Source organism: Salmo salar, chromosome ssa01 (genome assembly GCF_905237065.1).
Source record: "Salmo salar chromosome ssa01, Ssal_v3.1, whole genome shotgun sequence".
Classification (NCBI taxonomy): domain Eukaryota; kingdom Metazoa; phylum Chordata; class Actinopteri; order Salmoniformes; family Salmonidae; genus Salmo; species Salmo salar.
In genome coordinates this window covers 144170304-144184850 of record NC_059442.1, presented here as the reverse complement: position 1 = coordinate 144184850, position 14547 = coordinate 144170304, and the positions used below count along the sequence as shown (strand labels likewise).

Below are 14547 nucleotides of genomic sequence, written 5' to 3'. Positions count from 1 at the left end.
CAAAAATAAATTTGATATTTTGTAGAATATTGTGTTTGGATTACTTTGGTGTATATTTACATTTTAGTCATTTAGCAGACGCTCTTATACAGAGCGATTTACAGTTAGTGCATTCATCTTAAGATAGCCTTCCCTGTAGCTCAGTTGGTAGAGCATGGTGTTTGCAACGCCAGGGTTGTGGGTTTGATTCCCACGGGGGGCCAGCACAGGAAAAAAAAATGTATGAAATTGTATGAAATGTATGCATTCACTACTGTAAGTTGCTCTGGATAAGAGTGTCTGCTAAATGACTAAAATGTAAATGTAAATGATAGCCAGGTGGGACAACCACATATCTCAGTCAATAAAGTAGCTATCAGCAAAGTTAGTGCTAGTAATGGGGAAAATGTAATGTGCGAGTGTTAGTTTGAAGAGGTAGGGTTTAAGATGTTTTCGGAAGATGGGCAGGGACTCTGCTGTCCTAGCTCCAGGGGGAAGCTGGTTCCACCACTGGGGTGCCAGGACAAAGAGGCATTTTGACTGGGCTGAGAGGAAGCTGCCCTCCAGCAGGGTTGGGAGGGCCAAGAGACCAGAGGTGGCAGAACGGAGTACTCGAGTTGGGGTATAAGGTTTGAGTATAGCCTGAAGGTAGGGAGGGGCAGTTCCTCTGGCTGCTCCATAGGCAAGTACCATGGTCTTGTAGTGGATCTGAGCTTTGACTGGAAGCCAGTGGAGTGTGTGGAGGAGTGGGGTGACATGGGAGAAGTTGGGAAGATTGAACACCAAGTGGAGAAAGAGCAGCTCTGTCTTTTCGAGGTTGAGCTTGAGGTGGAGAGCCAACATCCAAGCACAGATATCTGCCAGGCACACAGAAATGCGTGTCGCCACCTGGGTGTCAGAAGGGGGCAAGGAGAAAAGTAATTGAGTGTCATCCGCATAGCAATGACAGGAGAGACCATGTGAGGATATGACAGAGCTGAGTGACTTGGTGTATAGTGAGAAGAGGAGAGGGTCTAGAACTGAACCCTGGGGGACACCAGTAGTTACAGTATATGGTGCAGATACAGATCCTGCCCACATCACCTAGTAGGAGTGTCCTGCCAGGTAGGATGCAATCCAAGAGTGTGCAGAGCCTGAGACACCCAGCCCTGAGAGGGTAGAGAGGAGGATCTGATGGTTCACGTGTCAAAAGCGGCGGATAGATCAAGGAGGATGAGAACAGAAGAGAGAGAGTCAGCTATGACAGTGCGGAGAGCCTCCGTGACACAGAGGAGAGCAGTCTCAGTTGAGTGACCCATCTTGAAGCCTGACTGGTTAGGGTCAAGACGATCGTTCTGAGAGAGAATGCGAGAGAGTTGCTCAGAGACAGCACATTTAAGTACACTGCTCAAAAAAATAAAGGGAACACTTAAACAACACAATGTAACTCCAAGTCAATCACACTTCTGTGAAATCAAACTGTCCACTTAGGAAGCAACACTGATTGACAATTAATTTCACATGCTGTTGTGCAAATGGAATAGACAACAGGTGGAAATTATAGGCAATTAGCAAGACACCCCCAATAAAGGAGTGGTTCTGCAGGTGGGGACCACAGACCACTTCTCAGTTCCTATGCTTCCTGGCTGATGTTTTGGTCACTTTTGAATGCTGGCGGTGCTTTCACTCTAGTGGCAGCATGAGACGGAGTCTACAACCCACACAAGTGGCTCAGGTAGTGCAGCTCATCCAGGATGGCACATCAATGCGAGCTGTGGCAAGAAGGTTTGCTGTGTCTGTCAGCGTAGTGTCCAGAGCATGGAGGCGCTACCAGGAGACAGGCCAGTACATCAGGAGACGTGGAGGAGGCCGTAGGAGGGCAACAACCCAGCAGCAGGACCGCTACCTCCGCCTTTGTGCAAGGAGGAGCAGGAGAAGCACTGCCAGAGCCCTGCAAAATGACCTCCAGCAGGCCACAAATGTGCATGTGTCTGCTCAAATGGTCAGAAACAGACTCCATGAGGGTGGTATGAGGGCCCGATGTCCACAGGTGGGGGTTGTGCTTACAGCCCATCACTGTGCAGGACGTTTGGCATTTGCCAGAGAACACCAAGATTGGCAAATTCGCCACTGGCGCCCTGTGCTCTTCACAGATGAAAGCATGTTCACACTGAGCACATGTGACAGACGTGACAGAGTCTGGAGACGCCGTGGAGAACGTTCTGCTGCCTGCAACATCCTCCAGCATGACCGGTTTGGCGGTGGGTCAGTCATGGTGTGGGGTGGCATTTCTTTGGGGGGCCGCACAGCCCTCCATGTGCTCGTCAGAGGTAGCCTGACTGCCATTAGGTACCGAGATGAGATCCTCAGACCCCTTGTGAGACCATATGCTGGTGCGGTTGGCCCTGGGTTCCTCCTAATGCAAGACAATGCTAGACCTCATGTGGCTGGAGTGTGTCAGCAGTTCCTGCAAGAGGAAGGCATTGATGCTATGGACTGGCCCGCCCGTTCCCCAGACCTGAATCCAATTGAGCACATCTGGGACATCATGTCTCGCTCCATCCACCAACGCCACGTTGCACCACAGACTGTCCAGGAGTTGGCGGATGCTTTAGTCCAGGTCTGGGAGGAGATCCCTCAGGAGACCATCATCCACCTCATCAGGAGCATGCTCAGGCGTTGTAGGGAGGTCATACAGGCACGTGGAGGCCACACACACTACTGAGCCTCATTTTGACTTGTTTTAAGGACATTACATCAAAGTTGGATCAGCCTGTAGTGTGGTTTTCCACTTTAATTTTGAGTGTGACTCCAAATCCAGACCTCCATGGGTTGATAAATTGGATTTCCATTGATTATTTTTGTGTGATTTTGTTGTCAGCACATTCAACTATGTAAAGAAAAAAGTATTTAATAAGATTATTTCTTTCATTCAGATCTAGGATGTGTTATTTTAGTGTTCCCTTTATTTTTTTGAGCAGTATATTTTGGAATGAAAAGAAAGAAGAGATACCGGTTTCTAGTTTTTGACATCAGAGGGGTTGAGTGTTGGTTTCTTGAGGAGGGGAGAAACTTTGGCCATATTAAAGTCAGAAGCGACGCAGCCAGTGGTCAGGGATGAGTTGATAAGGGAAGTGAGGAATGGGAGAAGGTCTCCAGAGATGGTCTGGAAAAGGGAGGAGGGGATGGGGTCGAGCGGGCAGCTTGTCGGGCAGCCAGACCTCACTAGTAACAGGATTTTATCTGAAGAGAGAGGGGAGAAAGAGGTCAAGGCGTAGGGTACTTCTGTGTGAGTGGGACCAGTGGACTTTTTAGGCATGTTCGTGATTTCCCTTTTATATCTCAATGACCTGACTAATAAATGATTTCTAAGCCATATTGCATGAACTAAAACTACTACTAATAATAACATAACTGAATATGGATTTTGCAGCATAGCCTTGCTACCACAGATGAAAGGGTCTCCTTCAATCCGTGCTATTACACTTTATATCCTCTGGATGGCAGCAGTGATCTTTACTTCACCATTTGCAGACCTTATCAAACGTGAAAAAGGACCATTTAAATTTGATAACAACAATAACAAACACTCACGTGTTAGGAGAACGTAGAAATGGCAATTCTGCGTGCTTTTGCAGACTTGAAGGCAGAGGGTTTGTTTCAATAGTGTCATTACAGGTTTGCAAAGTGTGCCTAGTTAGACAGAGCTTTCTCACAACTTAAACTTGACAGCATCTGTAGCTTCTCCTGTTGTAGGTAGCTAGCTAGCTAGCTATGGCTATTGGCCGCGGACAACTTTTCCGCAGTTTCAGAGAGGGTTTGTTGAAGAATGCCCCGCCAACAGAGGGTCGAGGACCGACAGGCAAAGAGAATAGCAGACTCTGCGAGAAAATGACAGGATTTTCCCCGGGCACTCAAAGGTATGAGTTGTGGGATGTCATCAACTCCTGTTGCATAGTGTGCACTGAGCACCAATAAGCTGGTTTGTAGCTGACTAACTTCAGCTAGCCACTGACTTTTGTTGACTGCACAATTGTGTTGCATCTCTGTCTTTCTCTATGCTCGACTACAAGTGTGGAACCACAAACACTGCCACAAAAGAAGAAGAGGAAAAAGAAGGCGGCAAAGGCTACTGTACCCTGTCAGCCAGTTGTACCACTGCCAAGGGTACCTACAAAGTCTATTGGACATGCTGGCAAGCCAGCTGAGTGCACTCCGAATCACATAGAGAGGTAAAAGTGGGTTGCTGTGGAACCCACTTGACACTGATAAAAGGGTTGCATATGTTATTGGTTCTATGTCCTGCAATCTGATTACTCGATTGTGTTTGCACTAGATGGGAAAGATCAAGCATTCCAATAAACGTTTTAATCATGTCTAATTGGTGTTTTATTAGGATGCCACCGGAGATCCTTCTGAAGATCCTGTCGTACCTGGATGCCCTCTCTCTCTTCTCCATCGGCTTCATCAACAAGCGATTCTATGAGATGGCCCACAGCAAGTAAGGAGTGAAGTACTGGTCACATTGTAGGCTATTCTTCCTCCCTCAGTAGCATACAGAGGCTCCAATGCTACTGTAATATTGTCAAAACCTACTCACTGGGCCAGAGTCAATTCAATTGTCCGCAACTATATTTACATAGTTACTTTAATGCATTTTGTTCTCCTCTCCTCTGGTTTTACATGATCATTTTTGACCCACAGTATTTTCTTGCAGTGGAATGTGGCACAAGATGTATTCTGCAGAGTATGGACACAGTATGAAGTGGAGGCCCAAGCGTTTGGACGAGGTTCAGTGCAATTCATATTTCATAACACTCCTTTTTACTTATCACACCAGGGACATTTTTTATGAGCGTTATGTGCTTGCATGCACAGTACTTTTTGTATTATTATTATTATTATTATTATTATTATTATTATTATTGGTGTTTTCCTCCACCAGGTGCTGGATAAGCTGAGTACGGTGGTGGTCCAGGAGAGACCAGAGGGCTACTGGAGAAGACTGTACTTCAGGACCATGGCTGGCTTCAATGAGACCAAGTGGAGGAAGGAGTTGAAAGACATCAACCCTTTCACAGGCTTGCCCAGTCAGACTGAAAGAATCCTCAGGTTAGACAGTTTCTGCAGTTAGTGCTAAAGTTGTACTGCCTCTGTTGTTCAGGCCCATGTATAAAACATACCATTTATAAAGTGCACACATACAGAGGCTCCAATGCTACTGTAATATTGTCAAAACCTACTCACTGGGCCAGAGTCAATTAAATTGTCCGCAACTATATTTACATAGTTACTTTAATGCATTTTGTTCTCCTCTCCCCTGCCTCAGGAGCCAGCGTGTGACCTGGGAGATCACAGTGTCTGACAAGTGGGGGTTGGAGGGGACGTTTGAGCAGAGCCGTGCCTACTTCTCTGACTCGTCCGTGACGGTGTGCTGGAGCAGCGGCCGCTGGCCCTCCTTCCACCAGCTCTCTACCTTACAGCTAGATGGTGTCAAAAGACAAGCTCTCAGCTCCCCTAACATCAATAAGTGAGTGCCTCTCTTTCTCTCTTGTCTCTTCTTGCCTCTGAGTGAAATGCCTGCTCCCCTCTTCTCCCCTCAGGCCTGGCTGGCGGTCTCTGATGGCTAAGTTTGACAGGGACACCATCTCTAAGAGTGGCCAGGTCATCGGTAGAGACCAACTAGTCACCCTGGTACTCTTTTCGCCTAGCATCGTCATTGGCGTCTGGAGGGTATGTCATCTAAATCACATCATTAGAAAATTGATGGGCTAACCCACAGTGTGCTGATGAGTTAGTTTGTTTCCTGATAAAAATGGTTTAATGTTTGGGATTTCCCTGTGTCAATCCACAGGGCCGGTGGTCCATTGCCTTTGTGATGGCCAGCTTCCACTACCACAGGCTGGTGGAGAGGAGTCTCTTGGGCACCTCGATGTGGTATGCAGCGCCCCTGACTCCGGAACGGGCTAGGGTTGAACAAATTGGTTTGACTGGATTCTGTTTTTTATACACTGCTCAAAAGAATTAAGAGAACACTAAAATAACACATCCTAGATCTGAATGAATGAAATAATCTTATACTTTTTTCTATACATAGTTGAATGTGCTGACAACAAAATCACACAAAAATAATCAATGGAAATCCAATTTATCAACCCATGGAGGTCTGGATTTGGAGTCAAACACAAAATTAAAGTGGAAAACCACACTACAGGCTGATCCAACTTTGATGTAATGTCCTTAAAACAAGTCAAAATGAGGCTCAGTAGTGTGTGTGGCCTCCACGTGCCTCTATGACCTCCCTACAATGCCTGGGCATGCTCCCGATGAGGTGGCGGATGGTCTCCTGAGGGATCTCCTCCCAGACCTGGACTAAAGCATCTGCCAACTCCTGGACAGTCTGTGGTGCAACGTGGCGTTGGTGGATGGAGCGAGACATGATGTCCCAGATGTGCTCAATTTATTCAGGTCTGGGGAACGGGTGGGCCAGTCCATAGCATCAATGCCTTCCTCTTGCAGGAACTACTGACACACTCCAGCCACATGAGGTCTAGCATTGTCTTGCATTAGGAGGAACCCAGGGCCAACCGCACCAGCATATGGTCTCACAAGGGGTCTGAGGATCTCATCTCGGTACCTAATGGCAGTCAGGCTACCTCTGGCGAGCACATGGAGGGCTGTGTGGCCCCCCAAAGAAATGCCACCCCACACCATGACTGACCCACCGCCAAACCGGTCATGCTGGAGGATGTTGCAGGCAGCAGAACGTTCTCCACGGCGTCTCCAGACTGTCACGTCTGTCACGTGCTCAGTGTGAACCTGCTTTCATCTGTGAAGAGCACAGGGCGCCAGTGGCGAATTTGCCAATCTTTGTGTTCTCTGGCAAATGCCAAACGTCCTGCACGGTGTTGGGCTGTAAGCACAACCCCCACCTGTGGACATCGGGCCCTCATACCACCCTCATGGAGTCTGTTTCTGACCGTTTGAGCAGACACATGCACATTTGTGACCTGCTGGATGTCATTTTGCAGGGCTCTGGCAGTGCTCCTCCTGCTCCTCCTTGCCCAAAGGTGGAGGTAGCGGTCCTGCTGCTGGGTTGTTGCCCTCCTATGGCCTCCTCCACGTCTCCTGATGTACTGGCCTGTCTCCTGGTATCGCCTCCATGCTCTGGACACTACACTGACAGACACAGCAAACCTTCTTGCCGCAACTCGCACAACTCGCATTGATGTGTAATTTCCACCTGTTGTCTATTCCATTTGCACAACAGCATGTGAAATTTATTGTCAATCAGTGTTGCTTCCTAAGTGGACAGTTTGATTTCACAGAAGTGTGATTGACTTGGAGTTACATTGTGTTGTTTAAGTGTTCCCTTTATTTTTTTGAGCAGTATATTTCAGCAGAAAAGGATGTTGCATGCATGTTCAATTAAATAACTAAATCATTCAGTCATTCATTCTCTCTCTCTCTCTCTCTCTCTCTCTCATTCCCAGCCCCTATTCCATACCAGAGAACAAGCCTCCTTTCGACGACGCAGACCCTGACTCCGGCCTCCATGGCTACACGCTCCGCATTATACTACACAACACTGTGACCCAGATCATGGCCGGCCACTTCTCTCAACTCTACTGTAGCAAAAGTAATGAAACCAGTACCCAGGAGGTTTCTCTTTCAGAACCACGTTGGGCCGCTGTACGATACCGCAGTCTGTAGTTGACTTTGGTTGTGTGTTGTGGTTGTCCAGGTCAGGTCCATGGTGGTTTCATCCAGCTGAATGTCATCAACAGGGGAAGCCTGTCCCAGCACACCCCTCTCTCTGGCAGGATCAGCCTGCCCTGGAAGTGTGAGGCTCTAGAGGGCACCGTGGAGGTACTGTAGGGGAACACTGACTCCGACTGGTTTAGGTTACACTTTACTGGAACCACCAGCGCTACATGATGGGGTCATTGTAATAACAGAACAGCTGACATATAGACTTTGGCGCTCCCTCTCTCTCTGTCTATTTATCTCTATTTCTCTCTCTCGCTAGCTTTCCATTCAATTGGCAACAGATTTTCATGCGAATATTGTAAAATCTGCATAAAGAAAATATGTGCATTTTCCCAGCAGTGGGGTTTCCACCAAACTGACTTGTGGATAAAAATGAGTGTGATGACATAGTGCAGACAAGTTTTTTGTCAATGTGCCTACTCTGGTCTTGGCATGTGCGCTCTAGTCAACAGCTCACAGATACAGTATGTGTAGGCCCAAGATTACCCACCATGTCGAACGAACAAATTATCTGTCTGCATTTATAAAATTGTTTCGAAACTTTATGTTTCCATCACAGCTGTTTTTTGTCATTGTCGGAAAGGGCCCGTAAGTAAGCGTTTCACTGTTAGGCTACACCTGTTATTTGGAAGCATGTGACGAATAAAAATGGATTTGATTTGAAAACATGTCTGTCTGTCTCTGTGTGTGTGTGTGTGTGTGTGTGTGTGTGTGTGTGTGTGTGTGTGTGTGTGTGTGTGTGTGTGTGTGTGTGTGTGTGTGTGTGTGTGTGTGTGTGTGTGTGTGTGTGTGTGTGTGTGTGTGTGTGTGTGTGTGTGTGTGTGTGTGTGTGTGTGTGTAGAACTGCTGCATGATGAGCCTGACCCTGATGGATGAGTACCAGAACCCCTTCTGGTGTGTCAGCACACCCGTGTCTATGGCGCTGAACAATAAGGAGCCCTCCAATGACTACGAGGGTCAGCACTTCCTGATCAAGTACCAGGATGCAGAAGGCAAGGTAAACCAACCCCACATGACTCACACGTCAGAGGATAGATTACCTTTGAGCAGAGCTGTGCCTACTTGTTTTTTGTTGGGTTAGTTTATTTGACAAGGACCATGTCAGTGGAAACATTGTATCTGTACTGTATATATTTACATGTTACATTATCACCCATAACTTTTAATGTAAGTAAATGATCACATATGGGGAGCAGCAACTAGTGAGTGGACATCTGATTTTTTTTCTTTACAATAACAGTAATGTATGAGTTCTTTATTATTGTAGGTGAGGATGGACCTTGTGTGGCTGGAAGAGCAGAGACAGTACTTCCTGATCAATCTGGTAGTCTTCATCACCACGGCCAAAGTCAACAAGCACTTTGGGAGAGCCTACTGACGCTGCATGTAGAGGTGGCGCTGTACTACAAGCCTCTATCCTAAGGCCTTCATAATGATGACAAAGTGGTGACATAAACAGTCATGACAGCTGACAACTGTTTATGACACCTGTTATGTTGTTATTATGCGGTATAATGTAGGCCTTATGATAGAAGCTTGAAGTAAAGTGTTGAGCCTGTATACACTATGTCAATTGATGATGTAGTTTAGTTGTGTTTTGTTCTGAGTAAGTTTGAAGTAGTTCAAGTTTGAGGGTTTGCCCCGGCAAGTTTTCATTATTTCTGTATATTTATATAGTTTTATGCATTGTTTTGTGAATCATTAGTACACATTGGTAAAATGTAATCCTACTTTTTTGAAGTATGTCTCGCCATATTATAAAGAGCATACCACGTGTGAAATGTGTTAACAGAGTTGAACTATTTTGGTTTTGTAAGCTTTCTGTTACAGATGGACTATCTGATTCTAGATAAATATTCTGATTTATATATTTCAGTGTTATTTTTTACTCCGCCATAGTGCATTCTTTAAAAGCTAAGTGAAACTGGAGGGATCAGCCTGTGTTCTACTGTATTACACTTTACATTCTCAGGATGGCAGCAGTGATCTTTATCCCCAATAGCACTATTTTCAGTCCCAGCAAAACACAAGTGCTCCCTCACAGCCCTGGCCATGATTGCTTTTTTTTTTCTAAGCCAAGTGAAGACTTATTGTGTATACTGCCTCACTGTTCAAACCTAATCAGGACAACTGCTGATGCCAACTGTCTAAGCATCAATATTATTATTTCTACATAGTGACTCCAAATGGCAAAAACATTTCCAAGCCTTCATTTATACAAATATTGTTCAATACAGTAGCTAGTTACAGTAAAGAGTTATTGATTGAGTGGAAAGAACTGCTGCGATTCACTGCTTTGGTTCATTGAGCCAATGCTTCAGTACATTTGGCACAGGGGCCCTGTGTATGTTCTGAACCAGAAGACGAAAAAGTGAGAGAGTGGAGATTACACTCATACATCACAGCATCCTGGTCCCACCCCGCCGCCTTCTCCAGATCCTGAGTGAGCTGTAACGCTCCCCTAGGGCCCTGGGGCCATCGGATGTTTAAAATTCTCAACGACTGACCTCTCCATCCAAGCATCCATCTTCGGGTGGCCTTTTCAGATAATTATATTTCACAGGTCCTAATAGTGCTGACCCCTCAACAGACAGCAGAGATCACTACAAACGATAAAGATTATACAGATCAGGTAGATGTGTTTAAATCCCTCAGTTATTTTGACTGCTTACTTTTGTCTTGAGAATGTGTTCCTGTTTAAAGAAGCTTTACCAACATAGTCAGTCGCCAGTTTATTAGGTATACCCATCTGGTACCGGTCAGACTCCCCTTTGCCTTCAGAACACATTGAATTCTTCAGGGCATTTAAACGTTGCTCAATTGGTATCGAGGGACCTAACATGTGCCAGGACAACTTTCCCCACACCATTACACCCCTGCCACCACCCTGTAACATAGACACCAGGCAGGTTTGGGCCATGGACTCATGCTGCTTACGCCAAATCCTGACTCTGCCATCAGCTTGACGCAATAGAAACTGGGATTCATCGGACCAGACAATGTTTTTCCACTCCAATTTTGGTGACAGTTAATGTACCTAATTAACCTGCTCCTGAGTATATACCGTGTGTTTGCGTTTGTGTGTGTTCGTATGTGTGTTAGAGTCCTGAGTTGATGTCATTACAAGTGATGCTATAAAAAAGCACATATCCCTAAGTCAGCGCAGGTGGGAAATAGTCAAATAAAAAGTGAGATCACATAGAAGACCAATACCATTTACCATTTCAACCTTGCAGGATGTAGCAAGAGTCAGGACTGTGGCCTCCCCTTCATTAGTCTGTGAGAGCAGATACCGGTTGGAGGACACGTACTCTAGCGGTTCAGAGTGTTGGGCCAGTACCCAAAAGGTTGCTGGTTCGAATCCCCGAGCTGACTAGGTAAAAAATAACTTGATGTGCCCTTGAGCAATGCACATAAACCTAATTGCTCCTGTAAGTTGCTCTGGATAAGAGCGTCAGCTAAATGACAAAAAAAAAAATCCACTTGGCCTGTAACTCATCCCAGTCTCTTGCGGAGTGATGTGTATGGTGGCCATGCTCTGAGAGCCACTTTCATTTGTCATCCTGTGACACTGAGAGAAGGAAGCTCAGCCTGGCCCCAGCCATTCATCTTTGTCTGTGCTGTTCACAGTGGGCTAGCCACGGGGCAATGCCTCCCATCACTGCGGCTCTGAAGAGCTCCCAGAGCTACCTCACAAACTCTCTGGACCATATTCTTGAGCTGCCTATAAGGACTGACTGCTGGACTGAACCTGCATTATTGTCAGTCAGTCCATATAGGCAGCTCAAGAGTATGGTCCAGATTTCTCTAGAGGTTGCCTGGAGGCCATGATAACAACAACGTACAGGGCTTCAGAAATTATATAATGGTTCTTACTGTCTTAACAACTTGTATGAGCTAATGATAAGTCATGAGATTTCCTATAGCCTACATCACTGTACCGGGTATATTTGATTTACACTAATTCTCTCAACTCAGATTTGATGGATACAATGAAGTCAATGAACAGCATTCTCACATAGGTGTTCCTTTTGTCCAGGTGAGAAAGGCCAGTGTGGAGTGCGATTGAGATTGTGTCATCTCTGGATCTGTTGGGGTGGTATGCGAATTGGAGTGGGTCTAGGGTGTCCAGGATGTTGCTGTTGATGTGAGCCATGACCAGCCTTTCAAAGCACTTCATGGCTATCGACGTGAGTGCCACGGGGCAGTAATCATTTAGGCAGGTTACCTTTGCTTCCTTGGGCACAGGGACTATGGTGGTCTGCTTGAAACATGTAGGTATTACAAATTCGGTCAGGGAGAGGTTGAAAATGTCAGTGAAGACACTTGACAGCTGGTCCGCGCATGCTTTGAGTACACGTCCTGGTAATCCGTCTGGCCCAGCGGCTTTGTGAATGTTGACCTGTTTAAAGGTTTTGTTCACATTGGCTACCAAGAGCGTTATCACACAGTCATGCAGAACAGCTGGTGCTCTCGTGCATGCTTCAGTGTTGCTTGTCTCGAAGCGAGCATAAAAGGCATTTAGCTCATCTGGTAGGCTCGCGTCACTAGTGTCATGACGTGGCCTTTTCTGGATATAGATCGTGGCATCCCCCCTCTCTCTCTCCTACACCCAGGTTCTGTTATCTCAGGTCGTAAATTCCTGGAGGAGACTCTCTCCCCCTGGCCATGCAGAAAGAGACACAGAGACAATAAAGGATTTCACATGACAAACTCCTAAATCCCCAAAATGGGGATTTGATACAAAAGGTCCACTTGTGGGAATGGTCCATGGACAATGTACTTTGGTGTGAATAGTGCAAATCAATCCCAGAACAACAGCAAAGGACCTTGTGAAGATGCTGGAGGGAATTTGTGGCAAAATGGCTTAAGGACAACAAAGTCAAGGTATTGGAGTGGCCATCACAAAGCCCTGACCTCAATCGCATAGAAAATTTGTGGGCAGAACTGAAAAAGCGTGTGTGAGCAAGGAGGCCTACACACCTGACTCAATTACATCAGCTCTGTCAGGACAAATGGGCCAAAATTCACCCAACTTATTGTGGGAAGCTTGTGGAAGGCTACCTGAAACGTTTGACCCAAGTTAAACAATTTAAAGGCAATGCTACCAAATACTAATTGAGTGTATGTAAACTTCTGACCCACTGGGAATGTGATGAAAGAAATAAAATCTGAAATAAATCATTCTCTCTACTATTATTCTGACATTTCACATTCTTAAAATAAAGTGGTGATCCTAACTGACTTAATACAGGGAATTTTTACAATGACTAAATTACAGGAATTGTGAAAAACTGAGTTTAAATGTATTTGGCTAAAGTATGTAAACTTCCGACTTCAACTGTAACTATATCTCTGAATATGTAGATTTCTCAATTCTTGTATAAAATGAATGAGTAAAGATGAAACCATTTGTGAAATGATGTAAGGTGATGTTAAACCTTTATTGAAAGAGAATTGTATTCCCTTGAACGTTTAACCAAGTCATTAGCCCGCCCCCGTGAGCACAGACATGATCAGGCGTCATGGAACAGCCCTTTTCTACTGTTACGAATGAAACCCCCTCCTGAGGAAATCCTCTTCAGACCACGCGTACCTCGGTCAGCTGAGGGGGCAAAGGTTTGAGTTTAGACTAAGCAAACCCACAGCGTGAGCCGTGATTGCGAATAGTTATTGAATTCCTAACCATACCATGTGGAGCATTGGCAACACAGCTGGAAATGGTTAAACTCTGAGACTATCGATCCCTACAGAATAAGAGGAAATCTTAGATACTAATTACTAGTCTGCAGCTAGAAATTATGTCAACCTGGGATGCGAAGACCGACAACCGCCGAAACATCTATTCTATGAGAACATTTCTGAATGGTACTCTGAATTATCCATTTTAAACACGAAAGACTTGATCTTCAGGGAAACAGAGAGAGAGAGACTCGGAAGAACTCTCCAACAGAAGGACTGATGATTCTGAGATCACGACGACACACTGCGCGTAAATATATATTGATTGCAATTATTCCCGAACGAGTGAGCGTTCATGTGCAAAGGGTTAGCATTTCAATGGATATAATTATCAACAGTGTAGTGACTCCTGTTCTTTCCCGCCTTTTCAGTCCACACCCACTTCCCTTTGTCCACCAAGCCGTCATATCTTTGTCCACTAGGTAACCTCCCCTATTATTTCCTTGTAACCATATCTACTGTTTGTATGTTTATGCATTTCTGTGATTATTTAGTTAGTTAGTAAATAAATGATTAAGACAATTGGTGTATGGATGATTCATAGTAAAGGCTGGGTTCGTGCAGATAACCAACAACTTACGACGTTTGGAATGAGACTAACGTGACGTAAAGTATAATTTATTAATTAGAAGACTAATTGATTAAAAATATCTTTAGAGTTATATTAGGAAAATTATAACTTTGTAATCTGAAGATTTTCCTTTGTGCCCTGACTTCCTAGTTAATTACATTTACATGATGAGTTTAATCACATAATAATAATTACAGAGAATTGATTTGATAAAATAACAGTCTTCACTTTAATGATGCCAAAGACACGACACTGGGCAGCTCGCGTCTGGGTTTCCCTTTGTCGTCCGTAATAGTTTTCAAGCCCTGCCACATCCAACAAGCGTCAGAGCCGGTGTAGTAGGATTTAATGTTAATCCGGTATTGACGATTTGCTTGTTTGATGGTTCGTCTGAGGGCATAGCGGGATTTCTTATAAGCGTCCGGATTAGTCTCCCACTCCTTGAAAGCGGCAGCTCTAGCCTTTAGCTCAATGCGGATGTTGCCTGTAATCCATGGCTTCTGGTT

The 14547-nt window shown here is 45.3% G+C and overlaps 1 protein-coding gene across 1 annotated transcript; it reads left to right on the top strand.

Moving 5' to 3' along the window:
• The first annotated feature begins 3494 nt into the window (after positions 1–3494).
• On the top strand, positions 3495–9774 carry LOC123726113 (F-box only protein 15). The gene is made up of 12 exons (XM_045692581.1): positions 3495–3878; positions 4032–4190; positions 4355–4459; positions 4676–4748; positions 4904–5070; positions 5288–5488; positions 5562–5691; positions 5813–5895; positions 7452–7597; positions 7703–7827; positions 8570–8725; positions 8996–9774. The coding sequence occupies exons 1-12, from the start codon at positions 3733–3735 to the stop codon at positions 9104–9106; spliced, it is 1602 nt and encodes a 533-aa protein (XP_045548537.1). The 5' UTR covers positions 3495–3732; the 3' UTR covers positions 9107–9774.
• Positions 9775–14547: the final 4773 nt, after the last annotated feature.

Coding starts and splice junctions, on each gene's coding strand:
- LOC123726113 (XM_045692581.1), top strand. CDS start 3,733: ATGGCTATTGGCCGCGGACAACTTTTCCGCAGTTTCAGAGAGGGTTTG. Junction 4,749..4,903: donor GGCCCAAGCGTTTGGACGAG/GTTCAGTGCAAT, acceptor TTCCTCCACCAG/GTGCTGGATAAGCTGAGTAC. Junction 8,726..8,995: donor ACCAGGATGCAGAAGGCAAG/GTAAACCAACCC, acceptor TTATTATTGTAG/GTGAGGATGGACCTTGTGTG.